The 22,020-nt window shown below is 41.4% G+C and overlaps 2 protein-coding genes across 3 annotated transcripts; both read left to right on the top strand.

The window, feature by feature from the left end:
* Nucleotides 1-1,222: 1,222 nt before the first annotated feature.
* Nucleotides 1,223-21,185, top strand: TOR1AIP2 (torsin 1A interacting protein 2). 2 transcript variants are annotated; one of them, XM_054712197.1, is made up of 6 exons: nucleotides 1,223-1,301; nucleotides 8,943-9,086; nucleotides 11,716-12,354; nucleotides 14,614-14,715; nucleotides 15,952-16,815; nucleotides 20,669-21,185. In XM_054712197.1, the coding sequence occupies exons 2-5, from the start codon at nucleotides 9,053-9,055 to the stop codon at nucleotides 16,707-16,709; spliced, it is 1,533 nt and encodes a 510-aa protein (XP_054568172.1). In that variant the 5' UTR covers nucleotides 1,223-1,301; nucleotides 8,943-9,052; the 3' UTR covers nucleotides 16,710-16,815; nucleotides 20,669-21,185. The 2 variants fall into 2 exon arrangements, with proteins under 2 accessions (XP_054568172.1, XP_054568171.1); XM_054712196.1 differs by having other exon boundaries at nucleotides 1,231-1,301; nucleotides 8,897-9,086.
* On the top strand, nucleotides 1,295-3,962 carry LOC103289996 (torsin-1A-interacting protein 2). The gene has a single exon (XM_008145904.3). The coding sequence runs from the start codon at nucleotides 1,800-1,802 to the stop codon at nucleotides 2,193-2,195; it is 396 nt and encodes a 131-aa protein (XP_008144126.1). The 5' UTR covers nucleotides 1,295-1,799; the 3' UTR covers nucleotides 2,196-3,962.
* Nucleotides 21,186-22,020: the final 835 nt, after the last annotated feature.

Here is a 22,020-nt window from a genome sequence, read left to right as displayed (position 1 = left end):
TTCCCAGTACCACAACTGAAACTTTGACTTTGATGGCTCTTGTCAGTAGACCCACAGGGAAATCCATTCTGCCCTGTTGTCACCACAAAGGTTGAGTTAGAAATCCTACCATCTGTTCACTCTGTTCTCAACTGTACATTATTACCTAACTTCAAAAAACACATCAATATATCTACACTGATGCTTTCTGCACCTTTTCTGGGGCTTCTATCAAAATATTGGCCCCATGTGGCATTAAACTTGCCATTTTGGAATCTGAGAATCCTTATGTCCCTTAGTGCCCTCACAGCATCCAGCCTTAAAATTCACAAATAACACCAGAGAAAGTCGGGGTATACATTGCCCTCTGATGACCTGTGGCACTCCCTCAGTGGTTCTCTGGTTGTCCAATACATCCTGCTACCCCACCTCATCTACTTGTTATATTCATGCCATGAAGCATTACAGAGATCATGGTAGTATCTGCAAATGCCAACTGAATTACTATGTGTTTTCTAAGAATAGCCCAGGACCATTGCTCAGGACTAGGCCTTACTTGCCTGCTTAAACTTACTCTGTGCACAAACTTATAAAAACAGATGTGGGCATTGCCTTTCTTGGTTTCTTTCCCAGCCTTCAAAAGGATTTCATTCAACTTCCTATTGTTCGCTATTAAGAATATTATTGAATAATTTTGTAAGCTTTTTCTTGAATGGATTGAAGTCTGTATAGAAAGACTGTCATCGTCAGTGTTCTCCCACACATAATGGGAATACCATATATGGCATCCATTTCACAAAAGAGATATACAAGAAATCTCAAAGTTCTACCAAGTTAAATATGATTATGCAGACCTTATTATTCCCAAAATGTAAAAGGAGTAAAAAAAGGAAACATAGTCTTAAAAAAAATGAAGCTAGTACAAATCTTAAATGAACCAAAACCCTTCCTAGTGCCAAAATAAGCATAGGAATAACTACTCCCAACAGATAAGTTAGTTTGAGCCTAGATAAAATTGTCATGGGGAAACCTGTGAGACAATTCTCATCCACCTTGATTGACTCAAATTATTTTCCAGTGCATGTTCCTAATAATATTGTGAGCAACTGAAAACCCATTATGAGTCGTCTGAAGTGTTATCATTTACAGGTATGTGAAGCATTCCCAGACCCTCCAACCAACTCAGCATCAGCTACTTCTCTGACGGGTCCTGATTAAGGTCCTCCCAAGAAAGACTTCATTGGATCCACGCTCAAGAGGACTCTCCCAGGTTTTCCTGACCCCCCTACATCGCTGTAAAGTGCCAAGACCTTAAGACTTGGGTACGTGTATCACAACGGCAAGAGTGCCAGCGCCCACAAAGACCCATTGGATCTGTCAGCTCCTCTCTTTGACCAAGCAGACACAGTAGCTAACCAGCAAAGCAGAGTAAGCCAAGTGCCTCTGCATGAGATCATCAGCTGATTAACACACAAGAAAAAATAACTAATTTAGACCACAGTTCTAGCTTTTCTTGAGAAACTGGAATTTGAAGGAGCTATTCTGAGATCTGTGCTCCTAGCAAGTGACTGATAACATTATAGACTGGATTGTTTGCTGAGTTGAGAGACTGAGTTGTAACTGAGTGAAAAATAGACAACGAAATCTTGAAGAATTGCACGTAAGTGCAAGCCAGATTTAACTCTTTCTCTAAGTAGTATTGGTTGGACTGAGAAATTGCTAAACCAAACCTGTGATAGGACTGGTTATTTGGGTATCTCTCTTTGTCATTGTTGTCTCTTACTGTTACATTGCTTTCTGTGTTATCGCTGGAGGCCCAGATGTTCTCAGATAATTCACATTGTCCTGACTGTGGACAACAATGGTTTCCTAGTTTAGAACTAGGCCACTGGTTGTACCAAACTGAACTTATTGAAAATGAATGTTACCAAGTATTTTTAGATCGTATTAACAGAGCTGATTATTGCCCTGAGTGTTATCCTGATAATCCTGCTAATAGAAGCCTTGTCCTTCCTTGGTCTTTCCCACTTGAATGGGCTCCCCAAAATCTTACCAGGTGGACCTTTGAAAAAGCTTGCCACCCGTTTCTCCTGGGTCCTCCGCTGGTTAGAAAAAGGATACATGACTCTAGACTAGCTGGTTTTAACCCCGCATTACAATTAATCTTGGCCAGAACAGACACAACCTTAAACAAAAAACTTGGCCAAAGCAAATAACTTCTTAGAGAGTCACAATCATGGAGACTCTAGAGAGTTTTGTGCTAGTAACCCACGGAAGATGGAAACATGACGCCTTCTAAATCTGATTCAGACTGTCACTACTTCGGGGAACTGCTTCAATTGTTGGGTCTGCTTCCATGGTTGACACCTATTCTGTTCGGCATGCATTTAGTCAGTATTCCAGCCAGGCTGTTCATCTGGAACCAGAGTATTTCATGTTCCCTATGTTTTGGAATTAGCTTACCCCTCCTAAAAAGCTCCATAGCCTAATTACTGACATAGGACAAGGTAGTCCTGGAGGAGCCCCATACTGTGTATACCATGCTGATATTTCTAGTGATAACTTCTGTGGGAAAGCATCTTCATTGTAGCTGGCTTCTAGATCAGCGGTCGCCTCACTGGTGGTCCGTGAGGGCCGAAAGGTTGGCAACCGCTGTTCTAGATTATTTCAGTAAAAGAACTAGACATTTTAATAAGAAATTACATTGTTCTAAATTCCACCTCTTCTGATTTTATATATAATTTATTCATATATAATCATTTATTCATAATTGGCTCTATTTGGCCTTAGTGTGGCTTTGATATTATAGATAACTGCTCACCGCCAGAGAAATCACATTCTATTGGGTAACACCTACATAGATTATACAAAAACATGCAGAAATGCCACTGTCTATACTTACTTGGCTCTACATAAACAAAGACTGTCCTGTCTTTGTGGTGACTGAACTTAGACTGTCCTAGCAGGAAATGGGAAAGTGCCTGTGTATGAGATAGGCTGCAAAAGGAGGTATCCAGCTTGACTCCATAATAGTATGAGCAGTCTAAGGGAAGCATCTTTTTTTTTTTTTTTAATATATTTTTATTGATTTCAAAGAGGAAGGGAGAGAGATAGAAACATCAGTGATGAGAGAGGATCATTGATTGGCTGCCTTCTGCATGCCCCACACCGGGGATCAAGCCCACAACCCAGGCATGTGCCCTTGACCAGGAATTGAACCTGGGACCTTTCAGTCCACAGGCCGATGCTCTATCCACTGAGCCAAGCCAGCTAGGGCTAAGGGAAGCATCTTAAAACCAAGACGGTCTTGCTGGGTGTTAGCCACATTCTGGCCTTCACTTGTTCATGAGAAATTTAGAAAAAGCTCTGTTGGAACATCTCAGAGGCCATGGGATAAGTTTAAAATTCCACTTAAGATGCTAGATAATCCAGAGCTTGTGTATCAACTCAACAATGTTCTCAGAGTCCCGGGTCCTTTCTGTTTTTTCCCTCTGGGATCCTTATCGCATTAGCTTTTGTCTTCTTAGTGTCCTCAGTGATGACAGTGTGGCTTGTTGCTGCTCTAGGCATTTCAGTCCCATCTGGAAACAGGGAGCGAAAGCTTTCTCCTTTGCCGACTCTGTCTTATTTGGAAAGGAAATCTTTCCCAAAAGTCCCTCACCAATTTCTCCTTACATCTCATTAGAAGGTACTGGTTCAAACAGGAGCCTGGGAAGCCAGGCAAAGGAGAATGGGGCTGGCAGTGCCTGGGCAGGGCACCTGGTCTCCCATAATAAAATGAGGGCTCTTTTAAAGGAAGAAGCGGGGAATGAAAGGCTGTTTTTATGCAAGAACTCACGCCTGCCACATGTTGTGAAACCTGAGTTGTTTGTTAGTCTGTATAAAGAATGTACCCCAGAGACCTACCCTGTATCTGCCTTGTGTCTATCTTGGTGGAAGTTCTCTCCTGTTATATTGCTGAATAAACTGTGTGGACTGCTAAACTGAGTGAAGATTAGTAGTTTATCATTCTGCCTTGATTAAGAACTCCTTCACTATCCGAAAGCTCACTCCAGAAAGTGAACATTTACTTTGAGGTATTGCTTTTGAGGATGGTGTTATGATCAATATTATTGCTCCCTACATTTTTTCAGATACAGACTAAGAAACCCTCTACATATGTGCAATCCTAATGATCAGCAAAATAGAGATGAGGTCTTTTGTTTTAATCAATCTCTCTTTTCAGTAGTAAAGACAAATTAAATAGATTTATACCATTGATTTTCAAATCAGTACCTGGATGAACTTGTCAAAAATTGCGAATTTCTTGATCTTACAGAAATCTTGACTCCTTAGGTTGCTCACAGGGCCCAGGACTCTGCATTTTATAAATCGTGCCTTAGGAACCTTGTGTAGGTGCTCTGTGGGCCATACCTGGAGACATACAATAGCAACATATCCAGGTGTTCAGTTATCTGGCTTAAAAAGATGGGAACGGAGTGCTAATAGTGCTACACGGTAGTGATAGGTAATTGTACTTTGCTGGTGACATAGAAAGATCTCCCGTCAGACTGAAGGTCACTTGATATTTCAGGTTACAACTCAGTCACACATTTCTCATAAATTAAAATGGTTGCACTGTTGTAGCCCTCCTCACAAACAGTTCTGTATGGTGTCATCATAAGCCATGTGAGTATGGGCAAAAGAAAGGAATAAAAAATATTAATTTTAATTTTACCTTAAGTAGGATACTTTGCCTTCAGACATGATTATCACATACCAGTTATATGGTTCGCTCAGAAATAACATCATGTGGGAGAGTTCATAACATTGAGCAAGGGAGAAAATTTAGAAAGCTTTGTTAGCTCTTCAGCTTAGGTCATTTCAGTATGACTACGCTTGGTTTAAAATACTGTAGATCATTCTAGAGTACTCCACTTCAGAGTTATGAATAATGCATTTTAAAGTATACGTATGTTCCCAAAATTAATTTTCATGACAAATGATCTGGAGAGTTATCCACTGTTTTGGATTATGTGAGCCATATCCATCTCCACTTCCATAATGTGGACAGGTTGATAATACTACGTACACATAATGGTGGCCATTTTGAAAATGACTGTTATAATACCTGTGATTTTATGGCAGACCTGGGAGTGGAAGGTTAATGGAAACATGCCTGGGCAGACGGGGAAGAAAATGTCTCATCAAAAGAAAGCTGTCCTGGGTTGTGGATGACTGTTAAGATTTATCTCTAAGTCATAGGAGAAGGAACCCCAGGCAAGCCCAGGCACACACACACACACAAAAAGGAACTCTGTGGCATTCAAAGAGTATGTGGCTGTCAGCATGTTATAGATATCTGTAAAAGTGAGGTGAGTCATACCCCTTCCAGCTCTTCAGGTCCCTCCAGCAGCCCCAGGTTGCCATGGGATCTCGAGAACACAACTTGATAACAGCTTGTTGTAGAGGAAAAATGATGGCCTTGCAGCCAGCTGATCTGGGCTTGTCTTCGAATTCTGACTATTGAATGACCTTGGGCGATTTAACTTCTGTATCCACTTCATCTGGAAAAGAGAAGGAATAATCATGGTCCATACATCATAAGATTGTTGTGAAGATTACATAGTTAATACATAAAGTGCTTTGAAGGCTGCCTGGCCCGAAGAACATGCTCAATAAATGTTAGCTATTATTGTCGTGTATGTTTTGTTATTTGTCTCCATAGCAGGATTGTAAATTGTATGAGGACCATGTTATCTGCTACTTTTCATCTCTAGAGCATAAATGGCATCCTTCATTAAAAGGAGCATTTAAAAATAGAATAATAGATACACACTTTTTGGGCCCTGTCATACCTTTGTCACGATAGCATTTATGTCTACACTACTATCTTGGATTGAAGGATTCTCTTCCGTCCTCAGCTGCTAAACTTCTAATTTCCCTCTCCTTTTTGAAAGAAACATTTAGCTCTTGGTGTTGCAGACACCTGTGCTTCCTGATACTTGCCTCTTCCCTCTTCTGCACGTCTCCTCCAAGTCTCTAACCCCTTCCCACCTCCTGCCTGGTCCCTAGGGCCAAACTAGAGGTTTTCAGAATGGAGTGGAGGTTGGGGAGGTCCTACTGTTTCCCAGCAGCTTTTCCTTGTTCTGTCTCCTCTCAACTGGTTGTGACAAAATGTATGGGAGACTGTGGTTGAATGGTGACTCTGGACTGTAAGTTCATTGCATGTGGGCTCAGAGTTACAATCACAGGCCTTTTCTTTCTATTCTTTCCCCCACAAAAGCTAATATGTTTTATTACTCGTTAAAAATTATTCATTACATCCAACATACAGAAAAGTGCAGAAAATAACATTCAGCTATGTACCCAGATCCCACGAATGTTTTGCCTCATTTATCTCTGTTCTTTCTTTTAAAAGATACTTTACAGATACAGTTGCCTCCCGTCCTTGTTCTCAGCCTATTCCTGTCCTTCCCTCTGCAGAAGCAAGCACTAAATGGGAGGCGATGTCTCTCCTTTCTATTCATGCATTTAATTTTTAATTTTATATCTAAACAATGTACAGAGCAATACAAAGAATTGGATACTTTCAAATTATTAGTTATAAATTTATACATAAATCTGTACTATGCATCAGCTTGTAGAGTTACCCTTACAACATTTAACTTTGTATGTTGGAGTCGGCTGAACTTGCTCGTGTTACTTAAGTCATTCTGTGTACCAGACAGTGAACACCTCCCAGGTGGCCACGGCATTGCCACTGGTACAAGGAGATGAGCACAAAGCGTAGCCACACCTGCAGAGGAAGCAGCGAAGCAAATTTGTGTACCTCTTCAGAGAAGTCCCGGGATATCGAAATTAAGGAAAGGCATTCCTCAATCTGCCAGCCGGTGCGTTCTCCATAAATGGAGAACAAAACCTTAGGGTCACAGGGGAGTGGAGATAACTGCCAGCCATGAGCCTAATTTTTACTTAACGTGGAAAAATAAATCACCTCCTCCACAGGTGGGGCACCGAAAACCAACATTTCGTGATTGAACTTGAAAGGATCTCACTAAATGTAAATGTTGGGATGCCATATAGGTACATGGGGTCTTCCTCAGTTTGTCTTTGGGAAAGGTCCCTTTAAAGGTATCTTTTTTGGACTTTTTTCCTACAGCTGCAGGACGTCTCCAACATCCCCATTTCCATCAGAACGAGGCTCTGCCTCACTTCCATTCTGCAGTCCAGGGGTTCTTAATGCGCACACGTCCTGGTATATGGATTGGACACATTCAAAAGATTGACCTGCTTCTGGAATGGTGGCCTCCAGGTCTCCCCGATACCCCAGCATGTGACTTCTTGTGAGGCTGTGTCAGGAAGCTCCATGCGTGTGCCACTTCTGACTTTGATCAGCCTTGAGGGAATACCACTTCAGCCATGAACATGCGATGAGGATATATGAGAAAGGGTCCGGATGCAATGGGCTTCAGGAATGGTGTGTGCCTTGAGACAAGAAAGGTGTATATCGAGCATTTGTGAGATTATAGAAATACCTGTGACGGTTCCTTGGCAGGTTGTTTATTGGCTGCAACCTAGTAATACATTTTGTTTCCAAGTAATACATTTTGAAAGCACTGTGTTACAACTTTTACTGAAGATATTCTACGTGCAACAAAATGCACAGATTTTAAATTTGATGACAGTTGATTGTAACCACCACCTCAATAAAGACATGAAGTCTTTACTGGACCCCAAAATGTCTTCTCATGCCCTTTTCCAGTGAGTACTTCTTCCCCCAGGAGCCACTGACCTGTTTTTTATCCCCACAGTTCATACATCGGCACCAGCAGAAAGGAGTCCTGTCCCTAACTCCTCCCTTCCCTTCCAGTTTATAAGTAGCACCACTCTTCATATTAATTTCAGTTAAAATGTGGATTGAAAATTCTATACCAGGCACTGTGCTAGGCATTTGGGAGTAAAATTAAGTATTACAAAAATGTGCTGTGAGAAAGATACAAAGAAGGCTAGTTAACTAGCCTCTCAAAACACTTTACAAGGCTCTTTCACATACATTTTTTTTTTATTGAGTTAAAGTTGGTATATAACATTACGTAAGTTCCAGGTTACAACATTATAACCTGACATCTGTATATACTGCAAAGGGATCACCACCAAAAGTCTCCTTACCATCCTTCACCGTACAGTTAACCCCATTCCCCTCTGGTAACTACCAATCTTCCCTGTATCTATGAGTTTTGTTCTTTTATTTGTTATTTTTGTGTGTGTGTTTTTAGATTCCACATATGAGTGAAATCATATGGTATTTGTCTTTGTCTGACTTACTACACTTAGATCTATCTATGTTGTCACAAATGGCAAGATTTCATCCTCTTCTATGGCTGGGTAGTATTCCATAGTATGTATGTACCACATTTTTATCCATTTATCTGCTGATGGACACTCCCTCCTCCAAACTTCAAGGCAGCTGTCTCAGTCTGCAGGTGGCCCCTGTGCATTGTTACTTGTGAAGGAGAAGCTTCTGACAGGCAAACTCAGACAAGCATATGGGACAGAAATTGAAGACAAAGGAAATCGGCAATGAGTAATTCATCAGTGACTTAACTTTCTACTCTTAGAGTGACTTTTTATTTCAATTTCATAGATACTCTCTTTAAGATTCTGGTCACTTGGTCTTAACTTCTTCTTATCCTTTCAGCCACCCTGGAATGTACTGGGAGATTATTCAAAGTTAATCATCTGAAGCTCTTTTCTATTTGTAGTCTAGAATATGGAATGTGATCCTGGAGAAAGGCAGAAAACATTTTTATCTGCACTAGAAAAAGTTTCAGAGAGGAAATATTACTCAAACTGAACAGATTTAATAAGTAAAGCTGAAATTGGCATTTCTCCCAGGTATTACTAAAGAGTCATTAAAAAAAATTTTTTTTTCCAGTTTTATTTTAGTGACTGTACATATGCCTTGTTTCCTGGGTCCACAGGAGGCATGAGTCTGTGGGGACTTGGGACAAGAAGAAAACAAGACTTCTTCACAAGGAAAACCAGACACTAACAAAAAGAAGCCCAAGGTCTGAAGAGAGAGAACGCAACCATGGCGGACAGAGGACTCGGGGACCCGCCGGAGGGTAAGGCGGTGTGTGCGCACTGGGGCTGGGGCTGCCGGAAACCAGGGCTGGGCTGAGGGAGAACCTCTGATGACTGAAACCTGCCTGGAGTTCGGAAGTAAAAAGAAGTTAACGTCATCGATTAATTTGCTCTGGTTATTCTTATCCTTTCATATTTACTAAATTTTACCAAAATATCAGACCTTAATTATAAGTAAGATGAATGTTTTAGAGACTCCAATCGTTGGAACCTGTAGTATTGGAAAAATGCAATGGCTCTTAAAAAAAAGGTTGTAGACAAATCGTTATTTATTTAAAAAGTCAAGATGTTTTTAAAAATTAAGAAAATGGCGATGTGCTTTATATTTAGAGGGGATCTTTTTATTATAGGGAAAGATGAAATTTAAATTCATCCTACTTATGTATATATAGAGGATATACAAAATAGGCAAACTATGAAGTAGATTTTGCAGAAGAGAAGATGGGCATATTTATTTAAATCTTTTACAAAAGATGTTTTGTAAAAACATAAAAGTAGAACAGTATAATGAACCCCCATGTCCTTACAGCTAACTTCAACTATTACCTACATAACGCTGAACTTGTGTCCTGCCTTGGAATATTTAAATGTGAAACTAAGACATTACATCGTTTTATTTGTAAAAAGTTTTTTTCTCTTAAAAAATAGATTTTTAAAAGCAAAACATAACCAAAATAACATTACCACACCTAAAAAAATAAATTGTTTTTCCTTAATATCATCACGTATCCAGTGAGTATTCACATTTACCCAGTTCTCTCAGTAACAGTTGAGTTTTTTTTTCTCTCTTTACAGTGGGGTCACACACTGCATTTGAATGATATACCTTTTGGATTGCTTAATTTTTTAAAGTTTTATTATAGAAAATTTCAAACATATAAAAGTAGAGGGACATATGAAATGAACCCCTTGTCGCCATCACACAGCTTCCTCTGTGCCCCCTCACTTCTCCTTTCCCCAGGTCATTTAACTGAAGCAAATTCTAGACATATAATTCTAGCTATAAATCCTTGAATACTTTTCTCTAAGAAAAGGACTCTTTTTTTCAAAACATTATTGCAATACCTTTACTCTTGTAAAAGATGAACAAAAATTTCTTAGCTTCATCAAATATCTGGCATTCAGACTTTCTAATTATAAATATTTCTCTAACAACTGATTTCTTTGACACTGGATTAAAACAGTGTCGTTCACACACTGCCTTTGGTTGATCTGTCTCTGAAGTCTCTCTTAATCAATAGGTCACCCCTCCTTTTCTCTTCTTGCCATTTATTTTTATTTCTTTTAAAAAATATATATTTCTTTATTGATTTCAGAGAGAAAGGGAGAAGGAGAGAGATGGAGACATCAATGATGAGAGAGAATTATTGATCAGCTGCCTCCTGCTCGCCCCCCACTGGGGATTGAGCCCGCAACCCAGGCATGTGCCCTTGACTGGAATCAAATCCAGGACCCTTCAGTCCGCAGGCCGACACTCTATCCACTGAGCCAAGCTGGCTAGGGCTATTTTTATTTCTTGCTGGTACAAAAGAAGCAGAGTCTTTTGCCCCTTGGAATGTCCCCCATTCTGGCTTTTACTGATTATATTTCTGAGGCATAATTTTTAAAAAACATATTTTTATTGATTTCAGAGAGGAAGGAAGAGGGAAAGAGAGATAGAAACATCATTGATGAGAGAGAATCACTGATCAACTGCCTCCCACACGTCCTGCACTGGGGATCGAGCCTACAACCTGGATTGGAATCGAACCTGGGACCTGACACTCTATCCACTGAGCTAAACGGGCTAGGACAGTGGTCAGCAAACTCATTAGTCAACAGAGCCAAATATCAACAGTACAACGATTGAAATTTCTTTTGAGAGCCAAATTTTTTAAACTTAAACTTATTCTAACGCCACTTCTTCAAAATAGACTCGCTCACTTCTTCAAAATAGACTCGCTTCACCCAATTTTGTGGAAGAGCCACACTCAAGGGGCCAGAGATCCACATGTGGCTCGTGAGCCGCAGTTTGCCGACCACTGGGCTAGGGCATCTGAGGCATAATTTAATACATCCCTCTGTCCCTGTATTTCTTGGAACCTGGTAGTTAGCTTTAGAAACATGATCAGATTCAGATTCAGTTGTTTTGCAGGAAGACTTCCTAGGAGCACAGTGTACTTCCTATTGCATCGACTCGGGAGGTTAATGATGTCTGCTTTCCCTCTTTGTGCGATGTTAAGATTGATCAGCTGGTTCAGCAGTTCTCAGCCTGGTCATCCATTATAAAGTTCCTCATCAGCTTTTTGCATAATGGTTTTAGTTACTGCAGTTGACGATTGCCTAGATCCATTATTTCATTATGGAAGAGGATGCATTTAATACAACCAAAAGTTGGTTCTGTCCTTCAGAATAGTTTTACATTAGTATTATTTGTTAAATTTATTAACACAATAGTACATTTGTTTGTTTTGTCTTACTCTCCGTTAGTGTATGTCAAGAGAAATAATGTTTATGCCTTGTAAATGATAAAATCTATATAAATATTACTTATTATTAATCAGGGACCTTGTTAGAATACAAAAAAGGAAATTTTTTTTCAATAAAGATGATACATTTTTATCTCCACAGATGCTCAAAAGGATTTGGAAAATGACCCATCAATAAATTCGCAGGCACAGGAGACCACAGTCACAGCAAGTACCACCAAAGCAGCTCAGGTCCTGAGCCCTGCCTCTGGTCTCAGCAAGGACCACCAAGAAGTAGAAACAATAGGTTCAGGAAGTGCAGAAACAAGTGATCAATCAGAAAGTCCAGATGAAGCAAGTTATGGGAACTATCCAAAGGATAAAACAGAACCCGAGACCAACCAGAGTTTTCAGGATGGCAAACTAGGGCCTCAACTCTCCTCAAAAAGTCTGAGTAAAGAATCCTTGCAACCTGCAAGTCTGGGTGAGGAATCCTTGCATCCTGAAAGTGTGGGTGAGGAATCCTTGCATCCTGAAAGTGTGGGTGAAGAATCCTTGCATCCTGAAAGTCTGGGTGAGGAATCCTTGCATCTAGAACCCAGCTGTTGTCCAAGTGAAGAGGTAGGAAGAGCAGAAGCACAATTAGGGAGCAGCTCCGTAGACCTCCCTGAGGAAGCAAGCGACAGACCTGACGCTTCACAGGAGCCACTTGCTGTAGACCCCCAGGGTGTCCAGGGTCCTGGTCATTCCGGTGCCGGGCCGGAGAGCCAGGGTGCACTGAGGAGGCGACTGGTGGAACCAGGTGAGAGAGCCCACTGCCTTCTGTCCTGTTCTGTATTGCTTGTCACTGAGAACACAGCAGCTCAGGGTCCTTTCCAGAGAACATCTCTTTCCTTGGACCTTGTCCAAGGTCACATACAGAGCTATGACTGAGTTGAGATTAGAATGAGGTTTCTTATCTCCTAGACTAGCTCATTCCATTACTGGTACATTAAATAAACTGCATTTTTAAACAATGTTTTCACTTATTTACTGTTTGTATTAATACAGTATGATGAAAAAAAAGGGGGCATGACCTTTTAAGAATTCACCTCTGGCTTTTCTTTATTTCTCATGAGCATGCTTTCACTTACAGTTTTTTAAATCTTTTATTTTGGGGGAAACTAAATGCTACAAAAATCAAGAGATGGGAAATTAAAAAGCCAACGTCAATGATACAAGTACGCTTCAAATGCAGTCATTTCAGTTTTATAGGACTTGGAGCAAATCAGTTAATATCTCTTTATCTGATTCCCCCTCCCCCCATTTGTATATTAAGGAGAACAAGTATCATATCTTCTCTTAAGAAGATGTGCTTACAAAGTGCTAAGTCCTTCCTGGAACTCAAGGGCCGTGGATTCTGGTTGTGGCCCTCCCACTGGGTGACCTTGGGCAAGTCTCTTAACTTCCTGGTACTTCAGTTTCCTGTTTGTAGGATGAAGAAGTTGGACAAGAAGCTCTCCAGCTGGCCTCTTCCAGCTCTCACCTTCTGTGATCGTATGTGTGGATTTGTATTTTATAAGCACTCTGAAGAGCTCAGTCTGAATGGCTGTTTGTCAATAGAAAGGAATATAAAATACAAGACATTCTGTTTGTCAGAGACTTGACTAAAGGCTAGAAATTCATGTTTCCCTCTCAATCAATTACTGATCTCAAATACTATATGTTTCATTCATTCATTAATCATTAGAAGAGTCTAACTTCAGTGAAGGCAGGGACTGCATCTCTCTCATTAAGAGATGGCACCTGGCACAGAGGAGCAACTTAGGAATATTTGTTAACTGAAGAAATGAATGAGAATTGTATGGACCATTATCTGCCATCAGGATTTCACCAGTATGCAGAAATAATCTTTTAAAATGTAGTTTATTGTGAGAAGCAACTTGATATAATGGAATGAGCTAATCTAGGAGATGAGAAACCTTGTTCTAAGCTCAGTCTCATTATGTGACTCTGGGCAAAGCGCTTAACATCCTTGGATCTTTTGCCATAATAGGTAAGGGTGGGGGCTGGAGTAGGTGATCGTTAAAGATCCTTTGGTCCTTAAATTCTGTGATATGATATTTTAAACATCTTTTTTTTTGGGGGGGGGTGTGATATGACTATATGAACTGTCTTTTGCAGATGAAGGTGATTCTGCTATTTTATGTTAATACAGTATGACACTTGAGTTGTTTTTCCAGTAAGGGGTGTGGGCAATACTCAGCTTTCACTGCGGGATGAAGTACCTGGCTGGAGTCCAGCACACATCCACCCTCTAGCGTGACTTAGCTTCGAGTGCTGCAAAACACTGCCCTCTGTTTACCCGCACGTTTTAACCCTTTGCACTCGCTTGCTTTTTTCTCGAGCTGCTACCGATGCTTACCGTGTCAAGTCAAACTCGACATCCGAGTGCAAAAGGTTAAGATTGGCGTCTCACCCCACAACTACATTTTTATATAGTCGATAAATATTCTTAACCTTGTATTCCCTGCTTTTTAAACATTCCTCCTTCACTGAGTTTCGGGCTTGCTTTTGTAAGCTGTTTTGCAACTACAGTAACCTCTCCCGACTCTAAACTTAGTGCCTCTGTTATTTGTACACTTGGGGGCTGGAGCCATGTGAGACTCGAACGCTGGAATTCTAAAATCACTGTCCTGAGATTCTGAGCCTTGTGTACAGCTGACATTACTTAAATCACTTCTTAATTTTGTATGTTTTTGGTTGAATCACATAGATAGGTTTGCCTGCAATATTAGGATACTTGCTGCTTTGTCGTTGATGTAAGGGCCAGTGAGGAATTGTGAATGTAGCAACAGTATCCTTCAGTGAATTTCATGACACTACATTTTATTCTGCTAAGTAGAATAAAAATAATTGTGAACCTTAAGGAAAAGACAGGAAAAAAGCCTTATATAATGGAAAATTTTACAAAGTATAGAAATCCGCTCTGTCAAATAATTCTTTGGTTTGGTTAGAGGTGTAAAAGTATACACACTCTCATTACTGTACTGCCTAGAAATAATGTTCTTTTTCCCCCCAGAAGCTGAAAGTCATCAACAGGAAATACAAACATCAGAAGAAAAGAAAGAGGATGCACAGGACGCCATAAGAAAGAGCAATAAAAAGGATTTTTGGAGCTATGGTGAGAACAAAGCTGGTACAGTGTCGATTCACATTCAGAAATCCTCAGAGAGAATACCTAGAAAATGTGCAGATTTAAACAGTTTGATCATATGTTTTAAAATGTTTGACAGTAGGTAACAGGAAAATAGAGCAGTAGAGTTTTAGGGTTTCTCCTTTAGGGGTGCTTGCTGGCTGCTAGTTTGCCACCCTTAACAAAATGGGAATTCCCACAGGAGGAAAGACATTTCATAAACAAGAAACTTCAACTGCCTTTTCAGTTAGAGAATATTAACCTCGCAAGTGGCATTTTCACATTTTGACCCTTAAAAATAAAAGGCATGTTATAGGTGATAGGTATTTTGAGAAGGTAGAATATCCTGATAGTTCATTTCTCCAGCATATCTTTATGTTATACTAGTAGCCCATTTGCACGAAGATTAGTGCAATAGACCTTCATTCACCTGGCTGCCTGCACCAGTTTTCTGCCGGCACCGGGGACCCAGGCCTTGGCTGTGGCCACCGCCTTCTGCCTTCTTTCAGGGTCCGGGCTTGTCCCCGGGCGGTGGCCTTGGGCTCGGCTGCACCCAGCGTCCCTGCTACCAATCGCAGGAGCCGACCCCCAGTGGTCTCCTGCGATCGGCGCAGGCTCCCCGCTGGCGCCCAAGGCCGGGAAAGCCTCGGGCGGCTTTCCCGGCCTTGGGCTCGGCCGCACCCAGCGTCCCTGCGACCGATCGCAGGAGCCGGCCCCCAGTGGTCTCCTGCGATCGGCGCAGGCTCCCCGCTGGCGCCCAAGGCCGGGAAAGCCTCAGGCGGCTTTCCCAGCCTTAGGCTCCGCCACACCCCAACGTCCCTGCAACGGTTTCCTGGTGGGCGTGGTTGATGGGCGTGGCTTGGTTGGTGGGCGTGGCTTGGTTGGTGGGCGTGGCTTGAGCGTAGCGAAGGTGTGGTCAATTTGCATATTTGTCTATTATAAGGTAAGATTGTAGCAACATATTATAGCAACAAATACAGAAACTTAGATTTTACCTTCTAACAAAGATATTGCATCTTCTAATAATTAAGTCTAAGAAATCAGGAGGAAAAAAAAGTGTATCTGGGAGATTTTAAGAGCAGAAAGTTTAAAGGACTTTGGCAAAAGAAACTCACCACAACCCGTAAAAATCGAACAGTATCTCTACCTCATTTCAGTTTACCAGGGGTTTTGTTTCTGACACGTTCTCTCATCTTCTTGTTTGCCTTTTTCATTCCCTGACAGGCTCCATCCTTCTTGGCTTCCTGGTGACCCTGGTTCTGCTAAGCTCTGCCCAAAGCTACTATTCCTCCCCAGCTCGGCAGGTGCCCAGAAACCCCGCGCTGGAAGCCTTCCTGGCGCAGTTCAGCCAGCTCGAGGACACGTTCCCGGGCCAGAGCGCTTTTCTGTGGCAGCGGGGACGCAAGTTTCTCCAGAAGCACCTCAATGCCTCTCACCCCACCGAGCCGGCCACCGTCATCTTCACCGCCGCTCGCGAGGGGAGAGAGACCCTGCGCTGCCTCAGCCACCGCGTGGCGGATGCCTACACCGCTGCCCAGAGAGTCTCTGCCGTTCAGATCGACGGGGCGGGGAGAGCCTGGGAGGACAGCGACACGGTCAAGCTGTTGGTGGACCTGGAGCTGAGCTCCGGATTCGAGGGCGGCAAGAAGGCGGCCGTGGTGCACCGCTTCGAGTCCCTCCCCGCAGGCTCCACCCTCATCTTCTACAAGTACTGCGACCACGAGAACGCGGCCTTCAAGGACGTGGCCCTGGTGCTGACCGTCCTCCTGGAGGAGGACACCTTAGCCGCCAGTGTGGGCCCCAGGGAGACGGAGGAGAAAGTGAGAGATCTGCTCTGGGCCCGCTTCACCAACGCCAACACTCCCAGCTCCTTCAACCACATGGACTCGGACAAGCTGAGCGGCCTGTGGAGCCGCATCTCTCACCTGGTGCTGCCCGTCCAGCCCGTGAGGGCCATCGAGGAGCAGGGGTGCGGGCTCTGAGCCGCGGCAGCGGGCCGTGGAGGCGAGGGGTTTATGAAAGGCAGTTGAAAGGCCTTCCCTTCCCTGTCCGTGGAAGGAATGTGAGGAGATCGCCTGAGAAGTACAAGTGAGCTTATTTTAGAAAAAAATCTTTTTATTTTTTACTTTTGGTAAAATTTTTCTAATCTAAGCTTGACAAAGCTAAAAGCAGACCTGACTTTTTTTCTTTGCTTTTCAAGCAAATCAGGTTTGAAATAGATAACAGGTCTGGTATATATAATGGGATTTTTTTTTTAAATCTAAAAATATAGCAGAAGAATTATTGCACAGGAAAATAATTTTCTCAGAGTAACTACAGAGTGATTTTTGTTTTCTTGAGACTCTAAAAACCTTTTAGGATAGTGTTTGGACTAAAGCAATTATAGTTATGAAGCAAGGATAATTTAAACAAATTTATATCATGTTAAAGATTTTAAAAAACTTACTTTAATAGCTTTATTGTGGAATTACATTTTATAGTAATTTGCACTGCTGAATAGTATGGAAAAAGGAAATTTGTATTCAAATATCTAACTACTATATGTAAGGCACTGTGGTTTTTTTTCATTTCGTGAGCTGAAGTAAAAGCAGTTATACTCAAGAAATGTTCTTAAAAATTGAAAACAATGGGGAATTGTTTATAATCATTGGGAATGAAGAAATTCTAATTGGCTGTATCTTTACTTCAGCTTTTAAAATTTAGAGCAATGATTTTATGCTGTGTCTACTGCCCTCCCCGCCTCCCCCCCGCCCCAGTATTACAGCAGTTCTGTTTTGACATTTTCATTGGGATTCTTCATAAGATTTAATTGGAACAGAGAGTTCCACTGATAATGGAGTTTGAAAACCACAATTAAGGAAACATCTTAGAAGATAGTAAATGCATAGAAAAAAATGAATGTATTAAAATTCCTGAGTATGAAGAGGACAAAATGTAAGTTTCTTGTATAGACATGCTTTTTATGAAAGTTAAAGACCTATCAATGAACAGCAGACTGTTTAAAGTAACATTTACTAGCATATTTCTGATGCTTTTGTTAATTTCTGTTAATCATCATTTCTGTCTCCCCCTGAATGGAATTTTACAGTATGTGTGTCCTTTAAGAAGAAAAGATTTTAAATGAATAGTAGATTTTATATAGGTACATTAGCATAACTTGACCATACTGCTTACTTGTTAAGCAGTGATAGAATGTTCTATAATGCACCTCATTTCTTTATCTGCTAGTTAGAAGTGCCATTAGGTTAACAGTTAGAGAAATGCAAGAGGTGTGTATTTAGTGAGAGGAAGAAAACATGGTGGATAGTTTCTAAGAGGTTTTAATGGTCAGTATTAATTTTCAGGCCATGTTCTGTGATTGTAGGAAGATTGAGACAGTATTGATGGAGACGGGAGTTTTTTGTTTTGCATTTCAGCTCTGAAAGCAGAACTCTAGTAAATGACTTTGACCTAAGGAATGGTGTCCCATGACACAGCAGTCCTATCCCAGGTTCCTGGGGCATTTCAACTACTGGAATGTTTCAACCAGGTTTTGGCCTCTCTGTTGCTATGAGAGCGGAGAAGTCATGGGATTAAAGTATGGAAGGAGTTTGGAAACAGTAGGAAGATATAGGTATGTTTCTTAATACCTAAAAATCAACCATAAAGACATGGGGGAGAATCTATTTGAAAATATCTGTCTCAGGAAACATGGATCAATCTATTCTAACCAAGGCCTACCTGTGCTCAGTTGAGGTAGACGCATACCTAAAGGAACTATTTTCATTTGGGACTTTATGAGGGAATCTTCCAACAGAGTTGAGGCATGCCCTGCCTGAATAAAATGTTAAAGCAAAGTGAATATAGTATCAATCCAATATACACTCAGAGGAAAGTGAAGAGAGGTCTTTATGCCATATTCACATTTTTTTCTGTATTTCTGGAGCTCAGATGCTAGCTTTACAACCCATAAACCATTGGTGCCTTGTAGAACTGTGACGCTGGCCAGCTGACCTGGGCTCCCTCAGGCCTATCAAGAACCAGTGTGAAGTGTGCATGTCTAATACATCAGTGACTCACATCACAGTTAAAACAAGATTCTTTTTTTCTGCACTCAGTTGAATATGGTTTTTCATCATTTCCTTTGGATATAATTTAGAAAAGGAAATTTCAAAGTCACAACTTCTTTTTGCTGTTTAGCCTTTGTTAAAAAACACACTCTTCCTTCCATATATAAGTGCAATCAACTGAAACTGTTGTCAGTTTTCTGTCTATTACTTCAGAAATCATGTTAAAAAGAAGCAGTATATTAACTCTGGGTCTTTGAAAAAAATGATTATTTTTAAAGCATAAAACTTTATATTTTTAAATGAACAAATAAAATTTATTATCTAATAGACACTTAGGTTAATTTCTACTCGATTGTTTCTATTTTTTTACATTTTTCAAGTTTCCAAATTTTCTTTTGTGTGTCTAGTAGTTCATCTTTCATTACTATAATAGATATTTTGCTTATTTGACTTAGAACAATGACTTGTTCATACATAATACCCAAACATCACCATTTAATTATCATCACAGAACAAGTCTCATTACATTATATTTGAACAGAAATCACTTTTTGATTGACACCAGAATTCTAGAAGCAACTGGTGGACTTGAGTTTTCCCCCTGTGGGATAGTTTGTAAGGGTTGGCAGAGAAGTTCCGGGCCGGGGGGTAATCACTAAAGGTAGTAATGACATTGTTTCTGTTTTTTAAATCAATAAAATAATTTAACTGAGTTTCATTTGAAAGCCTCTAAGCTTATGGTGGTAAGGCTCAGATGCCCATGGCCCACCATCCCCCAGCTAAGGGCCCCACTGAACAGGGCTAGCTGCTGAGGTGGCTTTGACCCTTTCAGTTTTTAACTGTTTGATTTATATTTTTATCTGCTAAAGACAGGCAGTATAATGAGCACGGACATTAAGAAATAACCAACAAATACAGCATGTGAAAGTGATAATCCAGCAACATGAATTTCACCAGGACCGAATTGGCGTATCTCTGACCAAAATTTTTGTGCAGCATATACAGGTGTTGAGCACTTCAAGAACTAATGTTAACATGGAAATGTAATTATTCCTGATTAGGGTTATCATTTGATGGGAATAAAGCTTATATCCATGCAGCTTATTTCAAATAGCAATATGAAAACTCACTTGAAAATAAAACAATTATAAAAATAAACCAGTACATCTTTGTAAAGTGCTCAATATATCATTTTATAAAAGCAGTTTTTAATCTGTTTTTCAAGTTGAATATGTAGTTAAACATCAGTATTCATTTTCATATTTGGTTTACCAATCTGAGTATTCATTTAGGAATTTGTTGAAAAGTCATAATGGTTATTTCCCCCCAAAATTAAAGTATCTTGAACACTGTGCATCACTGTTGATATGTGTCTTTATATATGTATTTGGAATATTATTGACTACAAATACCTTAATCATAATCCATGGAAATACAAAAAGATTATTTTAAAATTTTTCTAAAGGTGTCCATGAAATTATCAAATATTGAGCCTTAGAGTCACATACTTGTGGATAATATATTTGCAAAAGAGGTGTTATCAATTCTCGACAGCTAAATCGAGATATCCGTGTAAAACCGTGTCTCCAGAGGACGTTATTCCCATTTGTTAACAGTGTAGGGGTCAGGTTGTGGGCTAAATTGGCCTCAGTGACACTGAGCCTGGGCTCTTGAGACTCGTTTCTAATAAACTGCCCTGTCCCAACGAGGGCATGGCTTCTCTTCCTGTTTTTAAACATACGTATGTAACCTGAGGAAGAGCCCCAGCACATAACCAGCACCCTCTAATCTGCAAACCATCTGTAAGGGTACGTGATTTGGTCTTCAGTGACTTCCCTTCCAGTACTACCTGCAGTACCTATTTCCGCTTGTTCTGTCTTTAAAACACCCAGAGATCGGTTCCTGTCCTGGGAAATGACCGCCCACTTCCCTCATTGGGGCTCATAAGCTAAATTTGCCGCTGGCTAAGAGCACTTACCTGAATGAGAAAGAACGCTTTGGACCTGGGAAGCGGCAGGCCGAGTGACGTCAAGGCAGGGGAGAGTTGGCAAGACCTTAGGAACGATGATCTCCATCTTCCCTTCCCCGAGGCCACGCTGGGCCGCAGCCTCATCAGCACGAAGCTTAGGCAGCTGCTCCTCGTTGATCACATGACGCGAGATGTAAACCTATTCGCCATCCCTGTCATCAAATGAAGAAGAGCACGTTGACTTTCAAACACAACTGCATTTTGCTTTTTTTCTATTTAACAAAAAAGAATGGGCTTTGCCACTGTTCGTGTCAAGGGTCTTGGTGTTCCCTTCATTCCTCGCTGTGACTGCTTTTGCGTTTGTTTCTTACGGATGTTGAAGAATGTGCCTTATTCAAATCAGTCGTCTGGTTTTACCAAAAATAAAGGTCCTTCCTTTTTCTCAGTTGACTGATTCTTGATTATATCTCCCAAAACAGCAAGTTTATAGAGATGGGCACGTGGTCATCGACGGAAGGAAAGAAGATTGCCCTCATTTGGCAAATTCAAAAACCGAAGAGCCCTGTGTGGAGTGGTGACCCCGTGGCCAAGTGCAGGATGCAGGGCACCTGCGCCTGGAATCGGCTGCTCTCGTTGGGCTTCTCCCGTGCTGGGCCTCCTTAACGAGGCTGTTTGGTTTTGGAGTTGTTAGCTGGAGCTTGGGAACGGCGCCTAACCTGGGGTGTGCGGACAGGAAATGTGTTCAGTTGTGTGTGGGGAGTGGGAGAATCCGGACAGTGCTCAGAGTGTCTGCCTGGGACTGATGCCGAAGGAGAACCAGAGCGGAAGCACTGCAGTACCCATCTCCGCCCCTTACCCCCTTCTCCTGGCTCTCTACCCCCACTGTTCGATCCTCAACCAAAACAACCACCTACTGACATAGTCACAGAATGGCTTTCTGCCAAGTCTGAATTTGATTTTGAAAACCTGGTTTATTGTTTGCAGTTTAGAATAACAGGCCTTCATGTTTGGAGGAAGAATTCAGGGGATGCCGTCAGGAGGGTCAGGCCTCTGGTTTGGTTTTAGGGTGTTTAGTCAGACCCAGAACACACATCCTCTCAGGAGAGTAGTCCTTCGTTGGGAATAAGGATGCAATTCCCACTGGGTAGGAAACCTCTGGCCCCAGGGAAGACCCAGCCCAGGAGGACACCGGGTATCAGGACGGGGTGGAGTGCAGCGGGACGGCATGTACCTGCCGGCCAGCACGGAGCTCCGTGTTCCTCCAGTGGTCCGGTG

This window comes from Eptesicus fuscus, chromosome 22 (genome assembly GCF_027574615.1).
Source record: "Eptesicus fuscus isolate TK198812 chromosome 22, DD_ASM_mEF_20220401, whole genome shotgun sequence".
Classification (NCBI taxonomy): domain Eukaryota; kingdom Metazoa; phylum Chordata; class Mammalia; order Chiroptera; family Vespertilionidae; genus Eptesicus; species Eptesicus fuscus.
Note: the sequence above shows the minus strand (reverse complement) of the source record. Positions and strands in the feature narration are given on the sequence as shown.